The sequence below is a fragment of the Rana temporaria genome, chromosome 11 (assembly GCF_905171775.1).
Source record: "Rana temporaria chromosome 11, aRanTem1.1, whole genome shotgun sequence".
Classification (NCBI taxonomy): Eukaryota; Metazoa; Chordata; class Amphibia; order Anura; family Ranidae; genus Rana; species Rana temporaria.
In genome coordinates, this window is record NC_053499.1 from 131056346 (window position 1) to 131084083 (window position 27738).

General features: G+C 46.8%; 1 protein-coding gene across 1 annotated transcript in view; it reads left to right on the top strand.

Moving 5' to 3' along the window:
• Positions 1 to 100: 100 nt before the first annotated feature.
• Positions 101 to 27738, top strand: part of RSPRY1 (ring finger and SPRY domain containing 1) — a 47905-nt gene continuing 20267 nt past the window's right edge. The window contains exons 1-5 of the mRNA XM_040329162.1: positions 101 to 238; positions 10543 to 11022; positions 15893 to 15945; positions 21327 to 21439; positions 27344 to 27470. Coding sequence (XP_040185096.1) covers positions 10676 to 11022; positions 15893 to 15945; positions 21327 to 21439; positions 27344 to 27470 — 640 coding nt within the window. The 5' untranslated portion in view covers positions 101 to 238; positions 10543 to 10675. The remainder of the gene's footprint in view (positions 239 to 10542; positions 11023 to 15892; positions 15946 to 21326; positions 21440 to 27343; positions 27471 to 27738) is intronic.

Here is a 27738-nt window from a genome sequence, read left to right on the forward strand (position 1 = left end):
GCTACGGAAAGCCGGCCAATCAAAAAAAGCGCCTGACTAAAAGATGGCCGCCTCGGCTTCAAGGCTGTGCGAGACTCGGAGAAATTAAAAAAAAAAAAAAAAAAAGGGCTGGTGAGCATGCGCAGAAGTCTCAGCTTACTTCCCGGGTCGTCACTCCGGGATTGGTCTCGGCTTGAGCAACAGAAGAAGAAGGGAAGGAAACAGGAAGTGCGCGGAGGTGTGGAGGAGCCTGGTAACGGTAAGAGAAGGGGCCCCGTATGGTGGTGACAGGAGCCCGGAGGTGTGCGGAGCGCCTGGCAGCGTGGCTGAGCCCTGCCCGTCATTGTGTCCTTTGTCTGATGTCTCTGCCATCCCACATCACGTGGGGGAGAAGGATTATTATTATATGTATAATGGTGTGACTGGGACACTGGGGATCCGGTATACAGGGATCATAGGTGATGACGATCTGTCACTATGGGGGGGAGGGGGTGTCACTGGGCTGCCCATACATTACACACCCCTCAGCCATAACATTCTGACCACCAACAGGTAAAGTGAACATTATTATCTCATTACAATGGCACCTGATATATTAGGCAGGAACAGGAAGTGAACATGTTGTCCCTGAAGTTGATAGCAGAAAAAATATGAGCAAGTGTAAAGACTTGAGTGACTCTGACCAATCTGTAATGTCTGGATGACGGGTCTTGTGGGATGTGCGTGGTCAGGACCGACCAATCGTGTCCATGGAAGGAAAAGCGGTGAGGACCAAGGCTCACTGATACACATGGGGGGTGAAGGTTGGTCCATGTCATCCGATCCAATAGAAGAACGAAATTGCTCTAAAAGATTGCCAGAAGCCTTCTGGGCGCCAGGCAGCTGGTTGCCAACCATGTGATTGATTCATTCTGGGGGGGCGTATATTGATGTCCTCCTAGAACCACGCCCCCGGGGTGTGCTTTCCACCAGACACAGCTGAATGCAGATCGAAGTAAAGAGCCAATCACAGTGGCCCTTTACCATGTGATCAGCTATGTCCAATCACATTGTAAACAGACTTGCTGGTTATCGGCAGTACTTTCCTGACGTGCTATCACAGCGTGAGGAGAGGAGAGCTAGTAATCGGCAGTTCTGACACAATTTAAATCATAATCAGTGTGGCCCATCGTTGGCTCCTGCGCGCCCGTAGCGGCCCATCGTTGGCTCCTGCGCGCCCGTATCGGCCCATCGCTGGCTCCTGCGCGCCCGTATCGGCCCATCGCTGGCTCCTGCGCGCCCGTATCGGCCCATCGCTGGCTCCTGCGCGCCCGTATCGGCCCATCGCTGGCTCCTGCGCGCCCGTAGCGGCCCATCGCTGGCTCCTGCACGCCCGTAGCGGCCCATCGCTGGCTCCTGCGCGCCCGTAGCGGCCCATCGCTGGCTCCTGCGCGCCCGTAGCGGCCCATCGCTGGCTCCTGCGCGCCCGTAGCGGCCCATCGCTGGCTCCTGCGCGCCCGTAGCGGCCCATCGCTGGCTCCTGCGCGCCCGTAGCGGCCCATCGCTGGCTCCTGTGCGCCCGTAGCGGCCCATCGCTGGCTCCTGTGCGCCCGTAGCGGCCCATCGCTGGCTCCTGTGCGCCCGTAGCGGCCCATCGCTGGCTCCTGCGCGCCCGGTGCGGCCCATCGCTGGCTCCTGCGCGCCCCATGGTTGGCTCCGGTGCGGGCCATTGCTGGGCCATCGTTTGCTCCTGCGCGCCCGTTGCGGCCCATCGTTTGCTCCTGCGCGCCCGTTGCGGCCCATCGTTTGCTCCTGCGTGCCCGTTGCGGCCCATCGTTTGCTCCTGCGCGCCCGTTGCGGCCCATCGTTTGCTCCTGCGCGCCCGGTTGCGGCCCATGGCTGGCTTCTGCGCGCCCGGTTGCGGCCCATGGCTGGCTTCTGCGCGCCCGGTTGCGGCCCATGGCTGGCTTCTGCGCGCCCGGTTGCGGCCCATGGCTGGCTTCTGCGCGCCCGGTTGCGGCCCATGGCTGGCTTCTGCGCGCCCGGTTGCGGCCCATGGCTGGCTTCTGCGCGCCCGGTTGCGGCCCATGGCTGGCTTCTGCGCGCCCGGTTGCGGCCCATGGCTGGCTTCTGCGCGCCCGGTTGCGGCCCATGGCTGGCTTCTGCGCGCCCGGTTGCGGCCCATGGCTGGCTTCTGCGCGCCCGGTTGCGGCCCATGGCTGGCTTCTGCGCGCCCGGTTGCGGCCCATGGCTGGCTTCTGCGCGCCCGGTTGCGGCCCATGGCTGGCTCCTGCGCGCCCGGTTGCGGCCCATGGCTGGCTCCTGCGCGCCCGGTTGCGGCCCATGGCTGGCTCCTGCGCGCCCGTAGCGGCCCATGGCTGGCTCCTGCGCGCCCGTAGCGGCCCATGGCTGGCTCCTGCGCGCCCGTAGCGGCCCATGGCTGGCTCCTGCGCGCCCGTAGCGGCCCATGGCTGGCTCCTGCGCGCCCGTAGCGGCCCATGGCTGGCTCCTGCGCGCCCGTAGCGGCCCATGGCTGGCTCCTGCGCGCCCGTAGCGGCCCATCGCTGGCTCCTGCGCGCCCGGTGCGGCCCATCGCTGGCTCCTGCGCGCCCGGTGCGGCCCATCGCTGGCTCCTGCGCGCCCGTAGCGGCCCATCGCTGGCTCCTGCGCGCCCGTAGCGGCCCATCGCTGGCTCCTGCGCGCCCGGTGCGGCCCATCGCTGGCTCCTGCGCGCCCGGTGCGGCCCATCGCTGGCTCCTGCGCGCCCGGTGCGGCCCATCGCTGGCTCCTGCGCGCCCGGTGCGGCCCGTCGCTGGCTCCTGCGCGCCCGGTGCGGCCCATCGCTGGCTCCTGCGCGCCCGGTGCGGCCCATCGCTGGCTCCTGCGCGCCCCATGGTTGGCTCCGGTGCGGGCCATTGCTGGGCCATGGTTTGCTCCTGCGCGCCCGTTGCGGCCCATCGTTTGCTCCTGCGCGCCCGTTGCGGCCCATCGTTTGCTCCTGCGCGCCCGTTGCGGCCCATCGTTTGCTCCTGCGCGCCCGGTTGCGGCCCATGGCTGGCTTCTGCGCGCCCGGTTGCGGCCCATGGCTGGCTTCTGCGCGCCCGGTTGCGGCCCATGGCTGGCTTCTGCGCGCCCGGTTGCGGCCCATGGCTGGCTTCTGCGCGCCCGGTTGCGGCCCATGGCTGGCTTCTGCGCGCCCGGTTGCGGCCCATGGCTGGCTTCTGCGCGCCCGGTTGCGGCCCATGGCTGGCTTCTGCGCGCCCGGTTGCGGCCCATGGTTGGCTTCTGCCCGCCCGGTTGCGGCCCATGGTTGGCTTCTGCCCGCCCGGTTGCGGCCATCGTTGGCTCCTGCGCGCCCGGTTGCGGCCATCGTTGGCTCCTGCGCGCCCGGTTGCGGCCATCGTTGGCTCCTGCGCGCCCGGTTGCGGCCATCGTTGGCTCCTGCGCGCCCGGTTGCGGCCATCGTTGGCTCCTGCGCGCCCGGTTGCGGCCATCGTTGGCTCCTGCGCGCCCGGTGCTGGCCATCGTTGGCTCCTGCGCGCCCGGTGCTGGCCATCGTTGGCTCCTGCGCGCCCGGTGCTGGCCATCGTTGGCTCCTGCGCGCCCGGTGCTGGCCATCGTTGGCTCCTGCGCGCCCGGTGCTGGCCATCGTTGGCTCCTGCGCGGCCCCTGGCTGGCTTCCTGCGCGCCGGGTTGCGGCCCATGGCTGGCTTCCTGCGCGCCGGGTTGCGGCCCATGGCTGGCTTCCTGCGCGCCGGGTTGCGGCCCATGGTTGGCTTCCTGCGCGCCGGGTGCTGGCCATGGTTGGCTTCCTGCGCGCCCGGTGCTGGCCATGGTTGGCTTCCTGCGCGCCCGGTGCTGGCCATGGTTGGCTTCCTGCGCGCCCGGTGCTGGCCATGGTTGGCTTCCTGCGCGCCCGGTGCTGGCCATGGTTGGCTTCCTGCGCGCCCGGTGCTGGCCATGGTTGGCTTCCTGCGCGCCCGGTGCTGGCCATGGTTGGCTTCCTGCGAGCCCGGTGCTGGCCATGGTTGGCTTTCTGCGAGCCCGGTGCTGGCCATGGTTGGCTTCCTGCGAGCCCGGTGCTGGCCATGGTTGGCTTCCTGCGCGCCCGGTGCTGGCCATGGTTGGCTTCCTGCGAGCCCGGTGCTGGCCATGGTTGGCTTCCTGCGCGCCCGGTGCTGGCCATGGTTGGCTTCCTGCGCGCCCGGTGCTGGCCATGGTTGGCTTCCTGCGCGCCCGGTGCTGGCCATCGTTGGCTCCTGCGCGCCCGGTGCGGCCCATGGCTGGCTCCTGCGCGCCCGGTGCGGCCCATGGCTGGCTCCGGTGCGGCCCATGGCTGGCTCCTGCGCGCCCGGTGCGGCCCATCGTTGGTTCCCTACAGGAAACACAATCAATTGACAGCTTGTTATAAGTCCCCACACTTCCCCTTGATCCCCAGTATTGATTTGTGTTTCTCCCAAACACAGCGAGCCACTCAGGCAGATCCCTTGTACCTACCAAAGGTAGCATCCTTATTTGATAGGACGCGAGACATAATATTGCCGTCCTTTTGTGATAAACCAAAAAATGAGAGAAAATACATTTCATTGTCAGGATGTAAGAAGGTGTCTCCTTAACTATCTAGAGAGAACAAAGGGTTTTTGGAGATCCAATCATCTAGTAATTTTGTATGCTGGGCCCAGGAAGGACTTGAGGCCTCTAAAGCCTCAGTCTCCAGAAGGATCAGAGAAGCGATCTCCAGGGCTTATGAGTGCTCTGGGATTCCAGCCACAGCTAAAGTCAAAGCTCATTCAACCAGATCACTAGCAGCTTCCTGGGCTGAGAAAGCGGGGGCCTCCGGGGGGGAAATCCGCAGTGCGGCCACCTGGTCCAGTCATCATACTTTCCTGAAGCGCCATCGTGTAGAAATGCTGTCACAGCAAGACTTGCCTTTCGGTCGGAAGGTCCTACAAGCTGTGGTCCCACCCTGAAGGTAGGCCTGTGTTTACTTAATTATCCTCTCAGGTGTGCCGCCCTGGAAGGTGATCGGAGAAAACCTACGTTAGATTTACCGGTAACGGTATTTCTACGAACCTTCCAGGACGGCGGGCCTACTTCCCGCCCTATGTTGAGGGAAAGATAAACACTAGGTGGTAAGTACCTATATGGAGCCATGTCCCTTGTGAACCAGTTCAGGGTTACTTTATTACATACTGGGGATCAAGGGGAAGGGTGGGGACTTGTAACAAGCTGTCAGTTGATTGTGTTTCCTGTAGGGAGGAGCCCTCATCTCTCAGGTGTGGCGGCCATGGTAGGTTCGTAAAAATAAAAACACCAATGGTGCTTAACCACTTCTCGCCCGGTCAATAGCATATTGACGTCTGGGAAGTGGTTCTGTTATCCTGACTGGACGTCTATTGACGTCCTGCAGGATAACAGCCGCCGCGTGCCCTTGGGGGTGCGCATCAGGGTGTGTCAGTCTGACACACTGCTACACCGATCTCGGTAAAGAGACTCCGACGGAGGCTCTTTACCACGTGATCAGCCGTGTCCAATCACAATGTAAACAGGAAGAGCCGTTGATCGGCTCTTCCTCACTCATGTCTGACAGACGCGAGTAGAGGAGAGCCGATCGGTGCTCTCCTGATGGGGGGGTTTGTGCTGATTATTCATCAGCACAGCCCCCCTCGGATGCCCACACTGGACCACCAGGGAAGCCTTCAACATGTGGATGGCCAGGTACATCCCCCATGGCCATCCATATGTTCCAAAACATGCCAAAAATATGCCAATCAGTGCCCACAAATGGGCACTGACTGGCACCATAATAGTACAGTAGTAAAAACAGTGATGCCCAGCAATGCCACCACCAGTAATCGGTGTCCCTCAGTGCCCACCTATCAGTTTTTTTTTTAACCACTTGACGTTCAGGCCTTTTTCTGACACTCTTGTTTACATGTAAATCAGTATGTTTTTTGTTCGAAAATTTGTTAGAACCCGGAAACATTTTATATATATATATATATATATATATATATATATATATATATATATATATATATATATATTAGGGCTGCGGAAATTAACGATTAATCGGTCGATTAATCGTTAATTTCTTTGATCGATTAAAAAAAATTTGATCGAGGAAGATCCGCGGAGTGAGCCCATAGGAAAGGCCGCGACTTCGGCCTAGCTCCGGAGCCGCGGCCATCTTAGTCCACCCGGCGGCAGCTGAGTAGCGGCGCGCTGACGTCATCATCACTCGCCTGCCGGCTTATATCATCTTCCCTTGCGCACCGCACGTGTCCATCAGCTACTCTGCGGAGGGTCTGTCTGCCTGATGTATAGTCAGGTAAGAGTGGACAACCATACTGTGTGTGGTAACATTATGAGGGCAGATGTATATATTCCTGGAGTATGGGGGCAGATGCTTAATTTATACTTATGAGCCGGTGTATGTGTATTCTTGCAGTATGGGGACAGATGTGGATATTAAAACATGGGGGGAGATGTGGATATTAAAACATGGGGGCAGATGTGTATATTAAAACATGGGGGCAGATGTGTATATTAAAACATGGGGGCAGATGTGGATATTAAAACATGGGGGCAGATGTGGATATTAAAACATGGGGGCAGATGTGGATATTACAGCATGGGGGCAGATGCTGTAATATACACATCTTCCCCCATGCTTTAACCACTTCCCTACCGGCCCATAGTAAAATGACGTCCACAAAGAACCTCTGCCGTTCAGAGTGGACGTCATATGACGTCCTGGGCTTTGTGGGGGGGATATCTGAATGATGCCTGCAGCTAGAGGCATCATTCAGATATCCTTCTAAACTGCCGGCGATTCTGCACAACGTAAGAACGATCATAGCGGCGGTTCCGCCGCTAGATCGTTCTTACAGGCGGCGGGAGGGGACATCCCCCCCCTCCCGCCGCCATCCGGTGCTTCTCCGGGCTCTCCCGTGCCATCGGGGGCCCGGAGAACGAATCGTCCGGCGCGCGCAGGAAGCATAGAGATGACTGGTGACCAGATGGTCACCAGTCATCTCTATGACCGTCGGAGGACCCGGGCGCGATGTGATGACGTCACGCCCGGGTCCCCGTAAGTAAACAAAGCCGCGATTGCGGCTGCTAAGCAACAGCAAGCATGAGATCGGTGAATTTTTTTCAGCGATTTCATGCTTTCGAGCCAGTAGGAGAGATGTGGGGTCTTATTGACCCCGCATCTCTCCATAAAGAGTACCTGTCACACACATTCCTATTACAAGGGATGTTTACATTCCTTGTAATAGGAATAAAAGTGATCAAAAAAAAAAAAAAAATTAAAAAAAAAAGTGTAAAAAAAGAAATAAATATATAAAAAAAAAAAATGAAATAAAATTTATTTTTTTAACGCCCCTGTCCCCGGTAGCTTGCGCGCAGAAGCGAACGCACACGCAAGTCCCGCCGACATATGTAAACGCCGTTTAAACCACACATGTGAGGTATCGCCGCGTGCGTTAGAGTGCCAGCAACAATTCTAGCACTAGATCTCCTCTGTAAATCTAAACTGGTAACCTGTAAAAATGTTCAAATCGTTGCCTATGGAGATTTTTAAGTACCGAAGTTTGGCGCCATTCCATGAGTGTGCGCAATTTTAAAGCGTGACATGTTAGATATCTATTTACTCGGTGTAACATCATCTTTCCTATTTTACAAAAAAATTGGGCTAACTTTACTGTTTTTAAATTTTTTTAATTCATGAAACAATTTTTTTCCAAAAAAAAGGCGTTTGAAAAATTATTGCGCAAATACCGTGCAAGATAAAAGGTTTCAATGACCGTCGTTTTATTCCCTATGGTGTCTGCTAAAAAAACATATATAATGTTTGGGGGTTCTGCGTAATTTTCTAGCAAAAAAATTATGATTTGTACATGTAGGAGAGAAGTGCCAGAATAGGCCTGGTATGGATGGGTGTATAACTGCCCTGTATGGAAGAGGTTAATATACACATCTGCCCCCATACTGCAAGAATATACACATCTGCCCCCATGCTGTAATGTACATGTGTATATTCTTGCAGCATGGGGGCAGATGTGTATATTCTTGCAGCATGGGGGCAGATGTGTATATTACAGTATGGGGGGCAGATGTGTATATTCTTGCAGTATGGGGGGGAGATGTGGATATTACGGTATGGGGGGAAGATGTGGATATTACAGTATGGGGGCGGGAGATGTGGATATTACGGTATGGGGGGGAAGTCATGGATTGTGGAAACCAACTAGTGGCGAGGGATTGTATATAGTGTATACCACATTTACCACTGACTAATGCAGAGTTGCAATGCAAGGAGATCAGCTAAAAGTAGTTGTATCTGTATGTGCGTTAATTAATCGAAATTAGTCGATTAATCGATTAAAAAAAAAAACGATTAATCGAACACAAAAATTTTAATCAGTAACAGCCCTAATATATATATATATATATATATATATATATATATATATATATATATATATATATAGCAGAGGCCCTAGAGCAGTGATGGTGAACCTTGGCACCCCAGATGTTTTGGAACTACATTTCCCATGATGCTCAACTACACTGCAGTGTGCATGAGCATCATGGGAAATGTAGTTCCATAACATCTGGGGTGCCAAGGTTCACCATCACTGCCCTGGGGATTTTGTCTTTGTCTCAGCCTGGACATTGCACCGCTGAAGGGCTTAATTTTATAGGATCACTAAAGGATTTTTTTTTTTTTTTTTTAGCTAAATAGCTTCCTTTACCTTACTGCAGTACTGGTTTCATGTCCTTATTGTTCGTTTTTGCTTTGAAGTAGCTGTAATTCTGCTGTGATCTCCACACTTCCTGGTTGTCTGGCTCCTTATAACCATGGTACTGGGAGATTTTCACGGTGGTCTAAGCTGTTATTACTGTGTGTCTAAAACTCCTCAGAACCAATCAGATTCATTTTAAAAACAAAAACACTGCCCTGGATTTGTTTGTTTTTGTTCTGTGGGTCTCTTTACTTCACATAAACATGAAACCAGTTTAAAACCGAAAGTGAAACTAGAGGCACATTATATGATTGAATATAATCTATTTTTAATCATTTTTAAAAGGAATCAGTTAACTTTTATGTCTCTATACCCTGTAAACAGTCATTTCAGCAAAAAAAATGTTTTCCTTTAGTGACCCTTTAAGGGGAGTCTTTTAGAATGACATTAACTTTTTTATTTTTTCTATTCCCGAGCCACTTATAGAGCTCCCTGAGGTTTGCCCGTGTCTACTCTGCATGACATCCATGTCAATCGGCTCTGATCAGCAGGGGATCTACTCGCAGACTCCACTCCATGTTGAGGAGCCATATAAGTTCCTGTGTCTCACAATGGACTCCAAGAAAATAAATTTAAAGGGGTGGTTCCCCCTAAAACAAATTTCTAACAATACATTCGGAAGACTGCTTACACTGCGGGTAGGCTGGCTTTTTTTATTTTTTATTTTTTTCTCGTACATACCTCGATCATATCGCTGTTTCATCCCTCGGCTTCCGGGTATGAGTCTTGCTGGACCTAGTTGATTGACGTTCCTTCAACCGGCGCATACTGCGCGTCACGACTTTCCGACAGAAGCCGAACATCATTGCGCAGGCGCTGTATAGAGTCGGCTCTATACGGCGCCTGCGCAGCGACGTTCGGCTTCTTTCGGAAAGTCGTGACGTCAAGTATGCGTCGGTCGGAGGAACGTCAATCAACTAGGATCGCCCACCGCCACAAGACTCATACCCGGAAGTCGAGGGATGAAACAGCGATATCGAGGTATGTACGAAAAAAAAAAAAAAAAAAGCCAGCCTACCCGCAGTGTAAGCAGTCTTCTCAATGTATTGTTAGAAATTTTGTTTTAAGGGGGTACCACCCCTTTAATGCGGAGTACAAATCTTCCTTGCGTATAGCTCCCTTTTTTTTTTTTTTTTTTTTTTTGCCCACACAGGGATGCCCAGGTGTTCCATGCAGGCAGTCCTATTGGTGTCAATTGGGCTGCAGAGGCTGCACGGACATGGCCGCTGCTTCCAGTTTGACAGCTGTTTGGGTACACGGCCCCAAGTGCGCACTCCCATGGCTGTCAGACTGGGAGCAGCGGCCGCGTTCCAATTGACATGAGTAGGACTGCCTGGCATAACAGCCAGTCTGTTGGCATTTTCAGAAAGAAGTAGAGAGTGACAACCCTGGTATTTCTTCCATGATGGATTTTTCTGCGGGTTCATCTAGTTATGTGCCTATGTACCGTTAGACAAAGCTCATTGGAGAAATGTGTTCATTGCCTTCAAGCCTTTAAAAGATCTATGACAAGGATATTCATTTAGCGGACCTCCAGCTGTTGCAGAACTACAAGTCCCATGAGGCATAGCAAGACTCTGACAGCCACAAGCATGACACCCAGAGGAAGAGGCATGATGGGACTTGTAGTTTTGCAACAGCTGGAGCTCCGCTAATTGCATATCCCCGATCTATGACATACTTGCAATGTTAAATAATGCACAGAAGTGTTCTGTATGGTTTTATGTCTACTTACACCCTCTAATTATTATTTTTTCTATTTTATATATAGACCAGTTTGTGTGATATGGATCTTTGCCCCAGATAATGTCCAGCGCTGAATACCGGAGAACTTGAATTTTTAGAGGACCATGGCGAAAACTAGAATTCCTGGACATGAAGTCAAAAAATATTCAACGTTCTAGATGATTGTGCTCGCTTGGATTGCTTTTTACACCAGCAGAAGCCTTCTCCAAGGTTTTCTGTTCCGTTTTGGGCGCCGTACAGTCCGTGTAAATGAACAGTCAGGGACCAGAAACATGGGAAATACCTGTGTGTGCAGAGAAGAGAGTGGACTGGAGGACAATGTAGATTCCCCGAGCCAACAAACTGAAAACCGCATCACACCTGTCAGCGAAGCCAGAAACCGCCCAAGGGACCCGGTGAGGCCTCCGAGGAGAGGTCGGGGGCCACACGAGCCTCGGAGGAAAAAACCTAATGTAGACGGCCTGGTGCTGGATACTCTGGCTGTCATCAGAACGCTGGTGGACAAGTAAGTTTAAGCTTCATGCTGTTCATTGGCCACATAACTACACACTTTATTTTTCTATAAATCGCACAGAAGGCTATTGTAGCTGTGTTAGTGCAATAACAGATCATTTTTATAGTAGTCCTCCAAAAGCTTGTCCTGAAAAATCTTTAGTGCTAATAAAGAATCACAGCACCACTCTGTGTTGTGTTTTTTTTTTTTAATAATACAAAAAAAAAAAATATATATATATATATATATATATATATATATATATATATATATATATATATATATATATATATATATATATATATATATTTTTGCCCTCCATAAAGTTTTACTCCCTTTATGACAGGCTATTTTTTGCTATTCGGCACTGTGCTGCTTTAACCACTTAAGACCCGGACCTTTAGGCAGGTAAAGGACCCTGCCAGTTTTTGCGATTCCGCACTGCATCGTTTTAACTAACAATTGTGCGATGCAGTACCCAAACAAAATTGACGTAATTTTTTTTTTCCCCACAAATAGAGCTTTCTTTTTGTGTTTTTTTTTTTTTTTCTTTTTTTTTCAATCAGTTTTTATTGAGTTTAGCAGGTAAATACAATAACATTGTACACAGTGTTCGTCGTGCAACTACGTCAAAATCTTTTGGTGGTATTTGATCACCTCCTGTGGTTTTTATTTTTTGCCCTTTAAACAAAAGAAGAGCGACAAGTAAAAAAAAAAAACGAAATATCGCAATAGGCGTATATTGATTGGTTTGCGCAAAAATGATAGCGTCTACAAACATTGAGAAAGATTTATGGCATTTATATAGTGTTTTTATTATTATTTTACTAGTAATGGCAGGGATCTGCAATTTTTAGCGGTATTGCGATGTTGCAGCAGACAGGTTGGATACGTTTGACACATTTTTGGGACCATTGACGTTTACAAGGCGATCGGTGCTATAAATATGCACTGATTGCTATGTAAATGTCACTGGCAGGGAAAGGGTTAGGGGGCGATCAAGGGGTTAACTGTGTTCCCTATTGTGTGCTCTTAATGTGGGGGGATGGGACTCACTAGGAGAGATGACAGATTGTGGTTTCTACCTTGTAGTAGGGCTGGGAAAAAAATTGATTTTAAAATCGAGTTGGTAGGTCAAATCGATTCATATTTAAAAAAAATCGAGTTGTTTGATAAAATCGAGTTGTTTGATATTTAAAAAAAAAAAAAATTATATATATTTTATTATTATTATTATTATTATTATTATTATGATTATTATTATATTTTTTTTTTTTTTTTTTACAGGACCGGCGCTGACACTGACGCCGCGCCGGTCCTGAGGACCTTCAGGCAGGAGTTTTTAGGCGAGGCTTTGGCCTAGTCTGCGAGGCCAGACGCCGCGGACTAGGCCGAAGCCGTGGCTTCGCCTAAAAACTCCTGCCCGCAGCTCCTCAGGACCGGCGCGGTGTCCATAAAAAAATAAATCAATAAATAAAATAAAAATTTGAATTGTAAATTCTATAAAAAAATCACCCAGCTCGACTTTGTAGAAACACGTGATCTGTCTTCTCTCCTCTGACCTCACAGGGATTTGTGTGTTTACACACACAAACCCCCGTGCTGCTGCTCATGCGTGCCGGACACGTGCATCGGGTTCCCTGCTGTGCAGCCGGCGCGCACGCACTCTGGTGGCTCTCCTGAGCAAAGCCGTATATATGTACGGGATTTCGCCCAGGAGAGCCGTTCTGCCTCAGTAAATTTGCGTAAGCCGATCGGGAACCGGTTAATGGGTCCGTGCCAAAGTTTTATAGGGTTGATTTACTAAAGGCAAATAGACTGTGCGCTTTTGCATATGCAGTTGCTCCAGAGCTTAGTAAATTGGGTAAAACTTCACCTTACAAAGAAAACCCAATCGCATGCAAGGAAAATAAAATAATAAACGCATTTTGCTTGCACATGGTTGGATGATGGAACTCCTCAGAGCTCCCCCCTCATTACTAAGCTCTGAAGCAACTGCACTTTGGTGGGCAGGTGGTTAATAATATCTGTATTTTTATTCTTGGGATCCGTAGTTACAGAGATTAGGGGCAGAGCCGCATGGTTTATTCTCGATTTGTACTCTCTTACTTGGGAACAAATAGAAGTGAAATGAACTACCTGGGGTGCTTATATGTTCAATGGGTGCTAAGTTTTTCTAAGCAGCAGCTGTTCATCCCTACAGCTTGTGTAACTATTCAGATTAAAAGCGCTTTGTTCCAAAGGCCAGTCAGTCACGGTACAGTGATTCTTGGTCATGCAGGAAAATTGCTCCTGCTGTGCGCTGGCAGTGCCCATGTTTCAGTCTGATTGTGTGCATAATGATTTTAACTTTAATCAAAAATTTGTTTGAAAAATTTTGAAGACTTGGGCCCCGTTTGGTATAACTTTTTATTTTTTTTATTTTTATAATTCGCAGCCAGATTTTTAAGCTGGCCATAGATCCAAATTCAGTCAGTTCAGCAGGAACCAGCAGTATTTCAATCTATGGTCTTCCCTGTTCAACAGAAGTCTATCATTCAGCCCAGGGCTCGACAAATCCCGGTCGCCATGGCGACTAGAAATGGGGTCCTGGCGACTTGGCTTGGAAGGGGGGGGGGGCTGTCGCCATCTGGTGGTGAGCCGTTGGTATTACAAGTTGTTACCACCAGATGTGTGAGCTGGCGCCATCTGGTGGTGAGCCGTTGGTATTACAAGTTGTTACCACCAGATGTGTGAGCTGGCGCCATCTGGTGGTGGCCGTTGGTATTACAAGTTAAGCATTACAAGTTAAACAGCAATTCTAATGTAATTTTTCACTGCCATCTTCTTCCCTCTAATTAGAACCCCCAAACATTATATATATTTTTTATCCTAACACCCTAGAGAATAAAATGGCGATCGTTGCAATACTTTCTGTCACGCCGTATTTGCGCAGCGGTCTTACAAGCGCACTTTTTTGGGAAAAAATTACACTTTTTTTAATTAAAAAATAAGACAACAGTAAAGTTATCCCCATTTTTTTTTTATATTATGAAAGATAATGTTACGCCGAGTAAATTCATACCCAACATGTCACGCTTCAAAATTGCGTCCGCTCGTGGAATGCCGACAAACTTTTACCCTTTAAAATCTCCATAGGCGTTGTTTAAAAAAATCTACAGGTTGCATGTTTTGAGTTAGAGGAGGTCTAGAGCTAGAATTATTGCTCTCGCTCTACCAATCGCGGCGATACCTCACATGTGTGGTTTTTGAACACCGTTTACATATGCGGGCGCTGCTCACGTATGTGTTCGCTTCTGCACGCAAGCTCGTCGGGACGGGGCGCGTTTTCTGGCTCCTAACTTTTTTAGCTGGCTCCTAGATTCCAAGCAAATTTGTCAACCCCTGACATAGACTAATGTGAAGTTGGTCAAGCTGAGTTAAGAGACCCTGTCCACTGGCCATCCACGGGCACCTGACCATCTTATTAACCATTCAGAGTATGTCACCACTGCTCAGTTGTAACTAAGACACAAGTCTACAAGCTGGCATGCACCTTGTTCAACTTGACCCATAAGAATCTAGCATAGAAAGTGACTGAATTCCTAGAATTCAGCTCTGAAGCAAAATTCTAAGAATTCAGCTTCTTTGTAAAAAGAGAAGGCACGTTATGTGTTGACTTCAACAAGGCGCATGTCAGCTCCTGGAGTTTTTTCTCTATCTATATCTGACAGGTTTATACTACTCGCAGAAGACGGCTATCCCTGTAGCTAATCATTCTGATCTCGGCATCTTCAACAGTAGCGTGGCTGCAGCTGCTATGCCCTCCCCCTCCTCCTGCCCAATCACAGAAGCCTTTGCATTACGTGAAATGCTTCACAAAATACAAAGGCTTCTGTAAATGGATACCGGAGGGGAGGCATAGCTGCTCTGCGTGCCTCTACTCTCAGATCAGCAAAACAAAAAACCTGTTGATAGAAAATTCCAGCCTGAGCTTTTTAGGCTGGGCTTCTTCTCTGGGTCACAGGAGTGCAAGTTGGGATCCGCCAGCTGCCCTGATTGATGGCAGTCTCAGCGAGCCCCTGAGACAGCCACTCCCCGCCCCTCCACTGCTCGGCACTCCAATGAGCGCTGAGAAGTAGAGCAGAAGCCATGTTGACTGACAGTCATTATGGCTCTGCTCGGGGAGGAGTGAGAACCGAGCCATCGGCAGTGTTCGGTGGCTCGGTTCTCAGTGCAGAGACGCCGGGGGACAGCGGCAGCATCAGCCTGATGCTCCATCCGCCGAGGGTAAGTATGAATAGCAAAATAAAAACAAAAAAACACATACTTCTCCTTTTAAAGGGAAATAATAATAGAGAGATCCAGGACATGTCATGCACTTCTTTGGACTCGACTTATAGCGTGCCTTCACAAAGTGTCTGAATTCCTGGAATTCATCTTTAACGGCAAAATAAAGGTTTTTGACACAGGCACTGTCTAATTTTAGTTCAAATGTGTTTTTGTTAAACATAAAAGAGCACATACTGTATCTAAGAGTATCGAACATCATAACAAAGTAGCAAATATACAGATTACAATGTCAGTAGACTTGCTTGTCTTCTGGGATTTGTCCATCCCTACAATAAACTTCCATGGAGCTTGTAGCAGAGGTGATGGTGTTTGTCCCTTCTGCTGAAGTTATGTCACTAGCTGGTTGTGAATCGATAGTCTGGCTGTGCAACATCTGCCGCCTGCCATCATTTCCTGTTCAGAATGACTCTGATCCATCAGCATGTCTTTTGCTTTGAAACACATAATCCCGGGATCATTGACTGCATGTTAATGATGAAGCATTGAGTCTAATTAAGAACATCCTTTCCTGTGCTTGTCTAAAATCAATTTTGTAACAATTATCTTTCAGTGACCAGGAGCCCCCCTATTCCATGATCACGCTGCATGAAATGGCAGAAACAGGTATCTAGTCTCCGCTTTTCTTATACTCTGCTGTGTTTTGTGAGTATATGTATGTGTGTAATAAATAAAAAAGTGTGTGTGTATATATGTATGTTTGTGTGTGTGTGTGTGTGTATGTATATATGTATGTATATATATATATATATATATATATATATATATATATATATATATATATATATATATATATATATATATATATATATATATATATATATATATATATATATATATATATATTAGTGCTGTCAAGCGATTACAATTTCTAATCGCGATTAATCGCATTAATGTCATAGTTAACTCACGATTAATCGCGCTTAATTAAGGAGGTTCACCCTTTAAAAATTTTTTTTTGTGTTTTCTTACTTATTTTATTTTTTTTTTAGAATATTAAATTGTGTTTTTTTATTTTTTTACATTTTGATCACTTTTATTGCTGTCACAAGGAATGTAAACATCCCTTGTGACAGCAATAGGTCGTGACATGTACTCTTTATGGAGGGATCGGGGTCTAAAAGACCTCCGAGCCCTCCTTTGCACTTCAAAGTATTCAGATCGCCGAAAACGGCGATTCTGAATACTGTGTACTTTTTTAAATCCGGCGCCATTGGCAGCCGAGAAACCCGGAAGTGACGTCATGACGCCGCTTCCGTGGTTTCAATGCGGAGACTGAATCAAAGCCGTTTACGGCTTAGTGTCAGTCTCCGCCTGAACACAGAACGCGGTGGATGGAGGATCGGGTCTCCCGGTGGGACGGGAGGCCCGGTCAGAGCGGCGGGAGGGGGGGGACGGTGGTGTCCCCTCCCGCTCCTCCGGCATAACAACCGAGCGGCTTTTAGCCGCATCGGTTGTTATGTTTGGATAGCCGATCGCCCGCTCTAAACAACGGTACCGGGATGATGCCTGCGGCTGCAGGCATCATCCCGGTATAACCCCCGAACGCCGAGGACGCATATATGCGTCCCGTCGGCGTGAAAGGGTTAAGAGGTACTTGCTGACAAAAACAAAAAAATGTTTTAAAGGGTGAACCTCGTTAATCGCGCGATAAAAAAAATTGACGGCGTTAAAATGGGTTTGTGTTAACGCCGTTAATACCGCGTTTAACTGACAGCACTAATATATATATATATATATATATATATATATATATATATATATATATATATATATATATATATATATATATATATATATATATATATATATATATATATATATATATATATATATATATATATATATATTTTATTTTCTTTTGTGGATGATGCCGTTTAAACATACACAGCTATATGAGACGGCACAAATTAAAGCACTGTTCATATGACCTAACTACCTGATGCCTGCTGTGACCCTGAATGTAGCTTAGAGGCCCCAATCTGGCTACTGTAGTCCTCGGAGGTGGAGTCTGCTATGAGGGTGCAAGCTGGGAGTGAGTCTGTCCTCGCTCAAAGCACGCTGTGGAGGTAAAGAAATCTTCCAGCTGCCGCACACCGGTTTCAACTGTGTAATTTGCAGGTAAAAGCAGCCTCCTCTCGCTCTATCCAAGCCACACACCCAACAAGTTTCGCCCCAACCTTGGGGTTTAGTCGTTCTACAGGCTCCAAGGTTTTTTACCTTCATGCATTCTATGCATGAAGGTAAAAAAACCTCCTCTGTGCAGCATCCATGATCATCACCTGAGCCCCATCTCGATCCAGTAATGTGCCTGAGAGCTTTGTCTCTCCCGAGACTCTCCCTCATTGGTTGAAACAATGGCTTCCGCTGCTTCCAATCACAGCCATGGAGCCAATGAGGAGAGAGAGGGGGTGGGGCCAAGCTGAAGCTCTGTGTGTGTGAATGGACAAGCAGAGCAGCAGCTCTGGAGTGAACCTGCTAGAGCTGCTTGTTCTAGGGGCAGGAGGGAGGGGCCAAGAGCGCCAGCGAGGGACCTGAGAAGAGGAGGATCGGGGCTGCCCTATGCAAAACCACTGTACAGAGCATGTAAGTATAACATGTTTGTTTTTTGTTTATTTAGGAAAAAGCATTTAGAATAACTATAATTACCGTATTTATCGGGATATTGCGTGCTCCGGCGTATAGCGCGCACCCCTAATGTGCACCCGCAATTCCTGTAAAAAAACAAACATTTTAGTACTTACAGTTTTGGTGTCTTGTGCGGCGGCCTCGTCGGGTCCGGCGTCCGTCTGCGGCTTCAGTGGTGTCCTCCCGGCTTCTCCCGCGCTGTCTCCCCGTCGAATTGCCGCTTCCCGCGCTCAGTTTAAACGCCTGCGCCGACATACCGAGTGCACTACATTCGGCCAGGCTCGGCTTTGCTCGTGCTCACGCTCTGTGACGTTTATGCGTGAGCACGAGCGAAGCCAAACCTGGCCGAATGTAGCCGAGTGTACTGCACTCAGTATACGTCGGCGCAAGCATTCAAACACAGCGCGGGTATCGGCGTATAACACGCACCCACAATTTTCCCCTTATTTTAAGGGGGGGAAAAGTGCGCGGTATACGCCGATAAATACATTATAATGTAATGATTGATCTTGCCCCTATCCAGTGGACCAATGTGACACAGGGCAAGTATTAAACAAAATGTCACACACGTCACTCTTTATGTGCTGGCCAAATTCTGGAAACCTCAACACATGCACAAACAGGATTTTTAAAAAATAAAAAACTGCACTACTGTAGAGAGAGAATAAAAAATAGTTTTTTTAAAGATGGAGCCAGCAAACGGCTGGATATTGATTTGTAAACCATGGCACTGTGGGCTTCGCAATCATTTTACTTTCCTACATATTTATACGAATACAGTGGTTGAGTTCAAAGCTTTCCCTTTCTCTTGCTCAACTGGTCTGTTTTCACTGACACCCTTAATGGATAAGTGGCAAAAAATAAAAATACCCATTGATCCTTTCAGATATTCAGAGTTTTTCTGTATCCAGTGTTTACGAATTATTAGCCTGTATGTTTTGTGTAGATAGGAGAGTAGGTGGGTCCAAGTAATTTGGCAGGGCTGACAACACTCAGGAAGCATAAATGATGTGCCAAAATGGAAAATAAATAGTTGCGCTATACCAGAAAGATATATACTGCCATAAAGGGAGCATATCCAAGGTGCAAGTTAACCTGTAAAGTAAAACACGCTATCTTGATGGTGTATATAAATGAATATTAAACATATGTGATATATGACACAAACCAATAACAAAAATTGTGCAAATACATGTGTCACCATAAGTGATTGGCATATAATTAGTCAAAACACAAGCTCTGACTGCAGTGAACAGTGATCAGCAGCAAAACTCATCCATCCATGGATGAATAAAAATAACATAATAGAAAAATTGTTGAAAAACACCAAAGAAAAACAAAAAAACGTAGGATTAATAAGTCCAAAGTATGGATGTAAGCAAAGTCCATAAGATGGTGTAACTATTTAAAACACCCGTGCACGATCCACTTGACTGTGTTCCAGTGATCCCACTTCGTCCCGAGACGAAGTGACCTATCACGAAACGTGTTGGGCGGAGCGAGCGACATGCTTATATATACACCATCAAGATAGTTTTACTTTACAGGTTAACTTGCACCTTGGATATGCTCCCTTTATGGCAGTATATCTTTCTGGTATAGCGCAACTATTTTCCTTTTTTGCACACTGTTGTCCACAGATTAGTTGCTGCTTATCAATCCAAACATAGGTACAAATTTAACATAGCGCAGTTGTTTCCCACCATTTTCATAAATTATGTGCCGTCAGCCCATAATAGGAGATAAGTGCATTTCTGGCAGTTGAATTGGTGTATTTCTGTACTATCAGGGTCTTTATGCAAACTAATTTTACAAACACGTGCTGCCAAGCACATGTGACTCAACCCTATAAACCCACAACCAAGGGTTAAAGTCCCAAAAGATGTTTTGGGCTCTGTTCACACTAGCCCGACCCCAAAGCCGCACGACTTTGGGATGCGACTTTTTACACTCTGTGCCGTTGAAGTTGTATCAAAGCAGTGCAAGCCTATAATTGGGCTTACCTGCACGGCTTAGGAGATATCCCTGTATTTGCATGTGCTGACGTCATGCGGCACATGCGCACTTAAAGGGGTGTTCCAGCCTGTTTTCAAGTTTATTAAAAGTCAGCAGCTACAAAAAGTGTAGCTGCTGGCTTTTAATAAAAAGACACTTGCCTGCTCCACGGTTCCAGCGATGCGCCGGCCGGGGTTCCGCTCCTCGCCGGCCGGCGTCTTCATTCCTAGTGTGGGCACCCGGCGGTGACAGCTTTCGGCTTCACGGCCGGGCACCCACGGCGCATGCGCGAGCAGCGCCGTCCGATTGGACAGGCGCTCGCCTACAGGGAGGGGCTGCAATAGGGCGAATAAGCTATTCGCCTTACCAGCCCCTCGGCGGAAGGAGGAAGTGGGACAGGAAGTCCCACTCCTCCTGAACCCCCCCCCCCCCCCCCAAAAAAATGACATGCCAAATGTGGCATGTAAGGGGGCAAGGAGTGGATTAAGCAGAAGTTCCATTTTTAGGTGGAACTCCGCTTTAAGCCAACTGAAACAATGGCACGTACATGCCGTTGCTTCAGTTGTACTGTGCCATTCCCGGCGTCATCGCGGCTCTGGCCAATCGCTGTGCCGGAGCCGCGATACCTGGAAATAACCTCTGGGATAAATGTCGCCGGCTGAAGGGGGAGGCGAGGATGGCTGCGGGGGCTTCGTTCTCGTATAAGTAATTTACAATGAGCTAGTATGCTATGCTATACATCTGTGATTATGTGAGCAGCTTGAATAAAAACTATTCTTATTTCACATGTCATGCAAATCAGATGTGGTTTAAAACGCATCCAATTTGCATATGTGAACCGGCACTTGGCCCTTGTTCACATTGAAAACGGCTTTAAAATCATGTGACTTTATCTGAAATCGCTCAATTTCAAAGCCACATTTAAGTGCGACTTCGGGTCTGTCTTGAAAGTGCAGATTCATGCATTGATGTGTATTGAAGTCGCACCAAAAATCTGCAAAAGTAGATTTCAACTGTCCGCTGCCCCCCCCCCCCTTTTTTTCCCTAGATTAAAAATGTGCATCAGCTGCTTGTTGCTATACGCAGCTTGGACCCCTTTTTTCTTTCTCTTTCTTTCTTTTTCTTTTTTACTTTTTCTTTCTTACTTTTTCTTTTTTTTTTTCTTTTTCTTTTTCTTTTTCTTTTTCTTTCTTTTTCTTTTTTTTTTTTTTTTACTTTCCCTCTCCCTCTCCCTCCCATGTTGTATCACTCATCTTTATTATATAAACATATGTTTTATCTGATCCAAGTCAACAAGACCTGGATGTTTATTTTTCATTTGAGTGATTTTGTATTGTGTTGATCCCTTTGTTTTCCTGCCACAGATAACGGCTGGCTGGATGTGGTGCAGTCTCTCATCAGAGTCATTCCATTAGAAGATCCTCTGGGCCCAGCTGTCATTACGTTGCTACTGGATGAGTGTCCGCTGCCAACAAAAGTATGTGTGATCTGGTAATATTCTGAGCTATGAAGAAATCATTTCTTTCCTCCTAATAGGAATAAAAACCTGCGTTCTTGTACTGGAGGAGGAGGAGAGTGGGGGTGGGGTGGGGTGGGGACTGCTCTACTAAAACATGTGGTGCAAATGTAGCCGTTTCCTAATGGTGATGTGGTATGGAGTTCTGGCATCCCGGGGGGTTTAGTAGTTAATTAAGGAGGGATTTTGTTCCAAGCCAAGATAAAAAGGCTGATTCAGATGTGTCTGGTCATTGTGATGACTGGGCAAAGATTCTGCATACTGTATACAGTTACTTTTATAGCCTTTGACATTATTATTCACTTTTTTTATTGCTTGGATTTCACATAGACGCTCTATTGTAAAAGGAGCGATGTAAAAATGCCTTTTGTTTACACATTAGGGCTGCAACTAACGATTATTTTCATAATCGATTAGTTGGCCGATTTGTTTCGGTTAATAACCTTAAAAAAAACAGTAATTTTGCTGCGATTTGCATTTTCTTATTTATGCCCAATTTGTTGTTGGGCAGATTAAAAAACACAAATTACCGCAAAAACGCATGACATGCTTTTCTGCAGCTTCTCCATGAAGTATATTGCCGCAATATCACCGTTATCGGGAGAGGACCCCCTCTCCCGCGCCTTCTGCTGCTTACCGTAGGCGATCGGGTCCTTTCCTCTCCTCAGCTCGGATACGAGTGAGGGCAAGATGGCCCCCACCCGTCCCCATAGCATAACAGGGCGGAAGTGACGTCAAAACGTCACTTCCACCTATGCTTCTTAAAGCAATATTTTTTTTCTAAATGTAATTTTTCAATTTTTTTTTTTTTTTTTGCATTTAAGTCTAAATATTGGATCTGAGGTCTTTTTGTCCCCAGATCTCATATTTAAGAGGACCTGTCATGGATCTTTTTCTATTACAAGGGATGTTTACATTCCTTGTAATAGGAATAAAAGTGATCCATTTTTTTTTTTTTTTTCAGTGTAAAAAATATTAAAATAAATAAGAAAACGAAAAAGAAGTGAACGCATACGTGAGTAGCGCCCGCATATGAAAACGGTGTTAAAATCACACAAGTAAGGTATCACCGCGATCGTTGGAGCTGGAGCAATGATTCTAGCCCTAGACCTTCTCTGTAGATGCAGCATATAGAATTTTTTAAACGTCATCTATCTAGATTTTTAAGGGTAAAAGTTTGACGCCATTCCACGAGCGGGTGCAATTTTGGAGCGTGACATGTTGGGTATCATTTTACTTGGCGTAATATTTATCTTTCACAATTAGGGCTGCAACTAACGATTATTTTCATAATCGATTAGTTGGCCGATTATAGTTTTTTTATACATTCTTTATTTTACATTTTTCACCTCTTACATTGTCTTGAACTCAGTTTAGTATCACAACAAACAATATAAACAGTTTTCTATTACTGTATTTCTTACATTTCCAAACACTGTTATTCCTTTCTATCCCTCTTCATCCTATCATATCTTCCCCTTAATCGTGTTCTCCCCTGGTTCAAGACACTACAACCCCCCCTCCCCCCCTTACCTCCAAGCCCTTCTTCCGGGCCCAGAAAAAAAAAAAGGAAGGAAAATCCCCTTTCTCTCTCCTTCCCCTCTCCTCCCACACCTCGTCATCCCTCCCTAGTCTTCCCCCCCCGTCCTCCCTCCCCCGCGTCTCCCATCTCACATAGGGCTCCCATGTCTCCCTCACCATCTCCTCCCTCTCCCCCAGGAATGCCGTAAGGTTCTCCATGCATTGCATTTCCTTGATTTTAGCTAACCATTGTGCTTTACTTGGATAGCATGTGCTCTTCCAAAGCACCGGGATACACGATCTAGCTGTAACCACTAAAAGTCTCACAAGGGATCTTTTGTATTTCTCCATCGACATAGGTATGTCTAGTAGCAAATAGGTCGACGGTTCCTCTCCTAGTGCTATCTCCGTTATTTCTTCTATCACTTCAGATACCCTTTTCCAGAAATCTTTAGCCCCCTCACAATTCCAAAAAATATGTAAGAGTGTTCCCTCTTCTTTTTGACATCGCCAACAAGTATTTGACACCTGAGGGTAAATCTGATTTAATACCTCCGGTGTCCTATACCATCGGCTCAGTATCTTATATCCTCCTTGAAATTTGGATGCTATTGATGCTTTATGGTTAAATTGGAAGATTTTTTTTTTTTCTGAGTTTCCGTAAATCTAACCCCTAAGTCTGTTTCCCACTTCTGGATAAAGCCTATCTCCCGCGGTGCTTTCATTTCATTTATCAAGGAGTAGAATATAGAGAGTGAGTATCTCACCGACTCTCTCCTAAGACACATTTTCTCGAACTCTGATGGTGTTTCTCTCATCCTAATGTGTCCCCGTATAGATCGAAGAAATCCCCCTAACTGTCTCCTCCTGTAGGGATCTATGTACTCTGATAAATCCCTTTCTATTTCTTCCTTTGTCATTATCCGATTCTCTCTCTGGAAATGTATCAGTCTAGTTTGTCCACTATTTTTTAAATTTGCGAACCCTGGGTCCCTCAAGCCCGGTGCGAACGCTGGGTTCCCCAGGATTGGTGTCATCGGGTTCGCTCCGTTTTCGTCTGTTAAGTTTTTAAATATTTTTTTAACAATGTTAATTGTCGTCCCTATCGTCGGATGTCTTTTCACTATCTGAGGTATCGCCGATTTCGAGAGCCATATTAGTCCCTCCAGTGGAATCTCTGTCATTGCTTGTTCTAATACAGTGGTTCTCAACCTGTCTAGTGCCGTGACCCCTTGATAACATTTCCCAAGTTGTGGGGACCCCTAACGGTAAAATAATTTTCTTATCGTGGGTTGTTGGCACCCAAGGTAAGACAAGTAGTTTGCACCCCTAACCCACGGACATTTAGCGCTCCCCGAGTCTCTTCCACTCGTACAAAATATTAAAACCTTTTATAGTAAATTTAAGGATGTACCACTCTCTCTTTGTTCTCCTTTGTATCCTAATTTCTTGTTTGTTATCCCCATCCCTCTCTAGATGTCTTTCTTGTTCTTTCTCTCCCTTTTTCTTTGTTCCTCCCCCTCTTTTCCTCTTTCTTCCATGTATTCTCTATTTTTATTCCTTCTCTTACTCCCTGGTGAGGAGTTGGGATCAGTGGCAGTGCTGGTGGGGAGTTGGGATCAGCCAACTTAGGTGCTCTTGATCAAGGTCATCTGCTGATCTGAGAACTGTAGTGGGGACTTTTAAAGGCAACTCTAATCACAGGTAGTGTTACTCACTGTGTCTCCAACTTTGTGGTTTCTCGTAGCAGTGACACCTATGCTGAAATCAGCAGATAGGGTCTCCTCCAGCCCCTCCCACTTCACATTCCTCACCAGTCAGCTGACCTCCAGTCCCTGCCTCTCAGCTATGCCGTGAACTGAATGGGCGGCTGTGAGGAGGCTGAGTGGGCGGCCGCAGGCTTCAGGAACAGCCCAGGTTTTGGGGACCCCTGGCAAATTCTCATTTGACCCCCAAGGGGGTCCCGACCCCCAGGTTGAGAACCACTGTTCTAATAGGATCCAAGGTTTCTTTTTTGGCATTACACACCAGTCTAGCACTCTCGATAAATGTACTGCCTCGTAATAGGCTAGCGGGTCCGGGAATCCTACTCCCCCCTTTTCCTTAGGTAATGTAAGGATATCTCTTCTTACTCTAGCCGGTTTCCCGGCCCATATAAATCCTATGAACTTCCCTCTGATTTCTTTGAGGACTCCCTGAGGTATTTTTGTTGGTAGTGTCTGTAATAAATACAGCACTCTCGGCATTGCATTCATCTTAATAATATTAATCCTACCAAACCAGGTAAACACCTCCTTGTCCCATTTCTGTAAATCTTTTTTCAATTGTCTTGCCAAAGGTGCTAGGTTTAACTCATGTATTCTGCTTAGTTTCTTTGGGATTTTAGTCCCCAGGTAACCTATATGCGAGTTTGTCCATCTACAACTGATACAAACCCACATAATAGTTCCTGCCGATTATAGTTTTGATTAATCGATTAACCGCATAATGGCATTAAAAAAAAAAAGAAAATTAGCATTTTTACATTTTTTGAGGCCAATTTGTTGTTGGGCAGATTACAAAACACAAATTGCCGCAAAAATACATTACATGCTTTTCTGCAGCTTCTCCATTAAAGTATATTGAACCAAAAAAAAATAGCCCCGTTTTGCATTAGAAAGTTCTTGCCGTTTCCAAATACGCAACAGCTGAAAAAAAAATCATGGATGTGAACGTGTCCCATAGGAAAACATGTAAATGAACTGTAGTGTGTTTCTGCAAAAAGCACCAAAAAACAGAGGTGTGAATGCGGCATGAGATGTTTAGTAACATAATGGGGTTAAAAAAACAAATAAGTACAAAAAGAGCCAATAATCGCTACTGTAAGGAGTTCATTTTTTTACTGTGGGACAGTGAAAGTAATATTTGCAGTAGCGATTTGCTTTTTTGTACTATAAAGGGCTTATTTTAGTTTTTTAACCCCATTATGTTACTGGCCTATTTATCGATTATGAAAATTGTAATCGATTAGTTGTTTCGGCCCTATTCACAATATATAAAAAAAAAATGGGCTAACTTTACTGTTGTCTTATTTTTTTAATTAAAAAAAGGGAATTTTTTTCCCAAAAAAGTGCGCTTGTAAGAGCGCTGCACAAATACGATGTGACAAAAAGTATTGCAATGACCGCCGTTTTATTCCCTAGGGTGTTAGAAAAAAAATATATATAATGTTTGGAGGGTTTAAGTTTTCTAGCAAAAAAAAATGTTTTAGTAAACGCCGAATCTGAAAAACACCCAAGGTCCTTAAGTGGTTAATGAAAATGGTAATCGATTAATTTCATAATCGGTAAGTTGTCAATTAATCGATTAGTTGTTTCGGCCCTACATAACACACCTTCTTGGACAAGTTAAAGTGGAACATCAACATTTTTTTTTTTTTTTTTTTTTTTTTTTATTTCAAAATGGCACAGTTGAAATGCATTGCCTCCCTGTGCTGCTCCGTACTGTACAAATGACAGTTTGCATTGCAAAGATTTACCCAGATGGCATAAAAACGTAGCAAAAAGCACAGGTCCCTAAAAAAAAAAAAAAATATGCAGTAATCGGAACTTAAAATTTTCATAATATGAGAACCTGTATGGTTTAGGACAGGGATCCTCACACTACGGTCCTCCAGCTGTGGTAGAACTACACATCCCATGAGGCATTGTAACACACTGACATTCAGACATGACTAGGCATGATGGGAATTGTAGTTCCTGAACAACTGGAGGGCTGTAGTTTGAAGACCCTTAGTTTAGGAGATATCTCCTGTCCCCTGCATGTGTTGATGTCATCGGCACATGCGCACTGGGGCAAACTGATGCAATGTCACGTTATATGTGCTGTTGCTTCAGTCCCTGTGCCGTTAACTGTGGCTCCCACGCGCTTGCGCAGGAGTGACTTTATTGCGGCTCTGGCCAATCGCAGCGCCGGAGCCGTGATACCTGGAAGTAACCCCCGGGAGAGATGTCGCCGGCCAGAGGGGAATACAAGGACGGCTTCAGGGGCTTTGATCTAAGGTAAGTAATTCATAATGAGCTAGTATGCTATTGCTTCTGAGCATGTGCGGGTTTTTAACGTCTATCGGCTAGCTATGCATACTGGCTCATTATGCCTTTTTGTCTTGCATGTTTTTTTTTCTTTTCTTTTAAATCGGGCTTGCAACCACTTTAATCTTCGTTAGAAGCTGATTGGCTACCATGCACAGCTGCCCCAGATTCTGAGTGCTCCCAGTCTTCGTAAATCTCCCCCCCGTGTGTGTGTGTATAAAATATATTTATAGAGAGATAAACGTTTCTGATGATGTGGAATGATACTTTACAGGATGCTCTTCAGAAGCTGACCGAAAAACTGAACCTAAGTGGGACCACAGCAATTCAAGATTCCTCTAACCCTGCCAAACACCGCAATACAACTGCAGTATTAGGCTGCTTGGCTGAGAAATTGGCAGGTGAGTATCATGATATTACATCTCTTGGAATGCTACCTTTACTTTTTTTTGTGCTGAAAATGCCCCCCTCGGCTTATACTCGAGTCACCTTTTTGCGCCTGGTCTGGACTTTGGGGACCCGGTATTGGCTGGTCGTAGGTTCCCTGGACCCCAAACTTGTCACACGTATAGCCCGACTCTTACTCTACAAGTGTGCAAAGTTTGTTGGCTGGGAAGCACTTTTTTTTTTTCAAAGCCAGGCACCCCTTCCATAGACTCCCATGTTAAA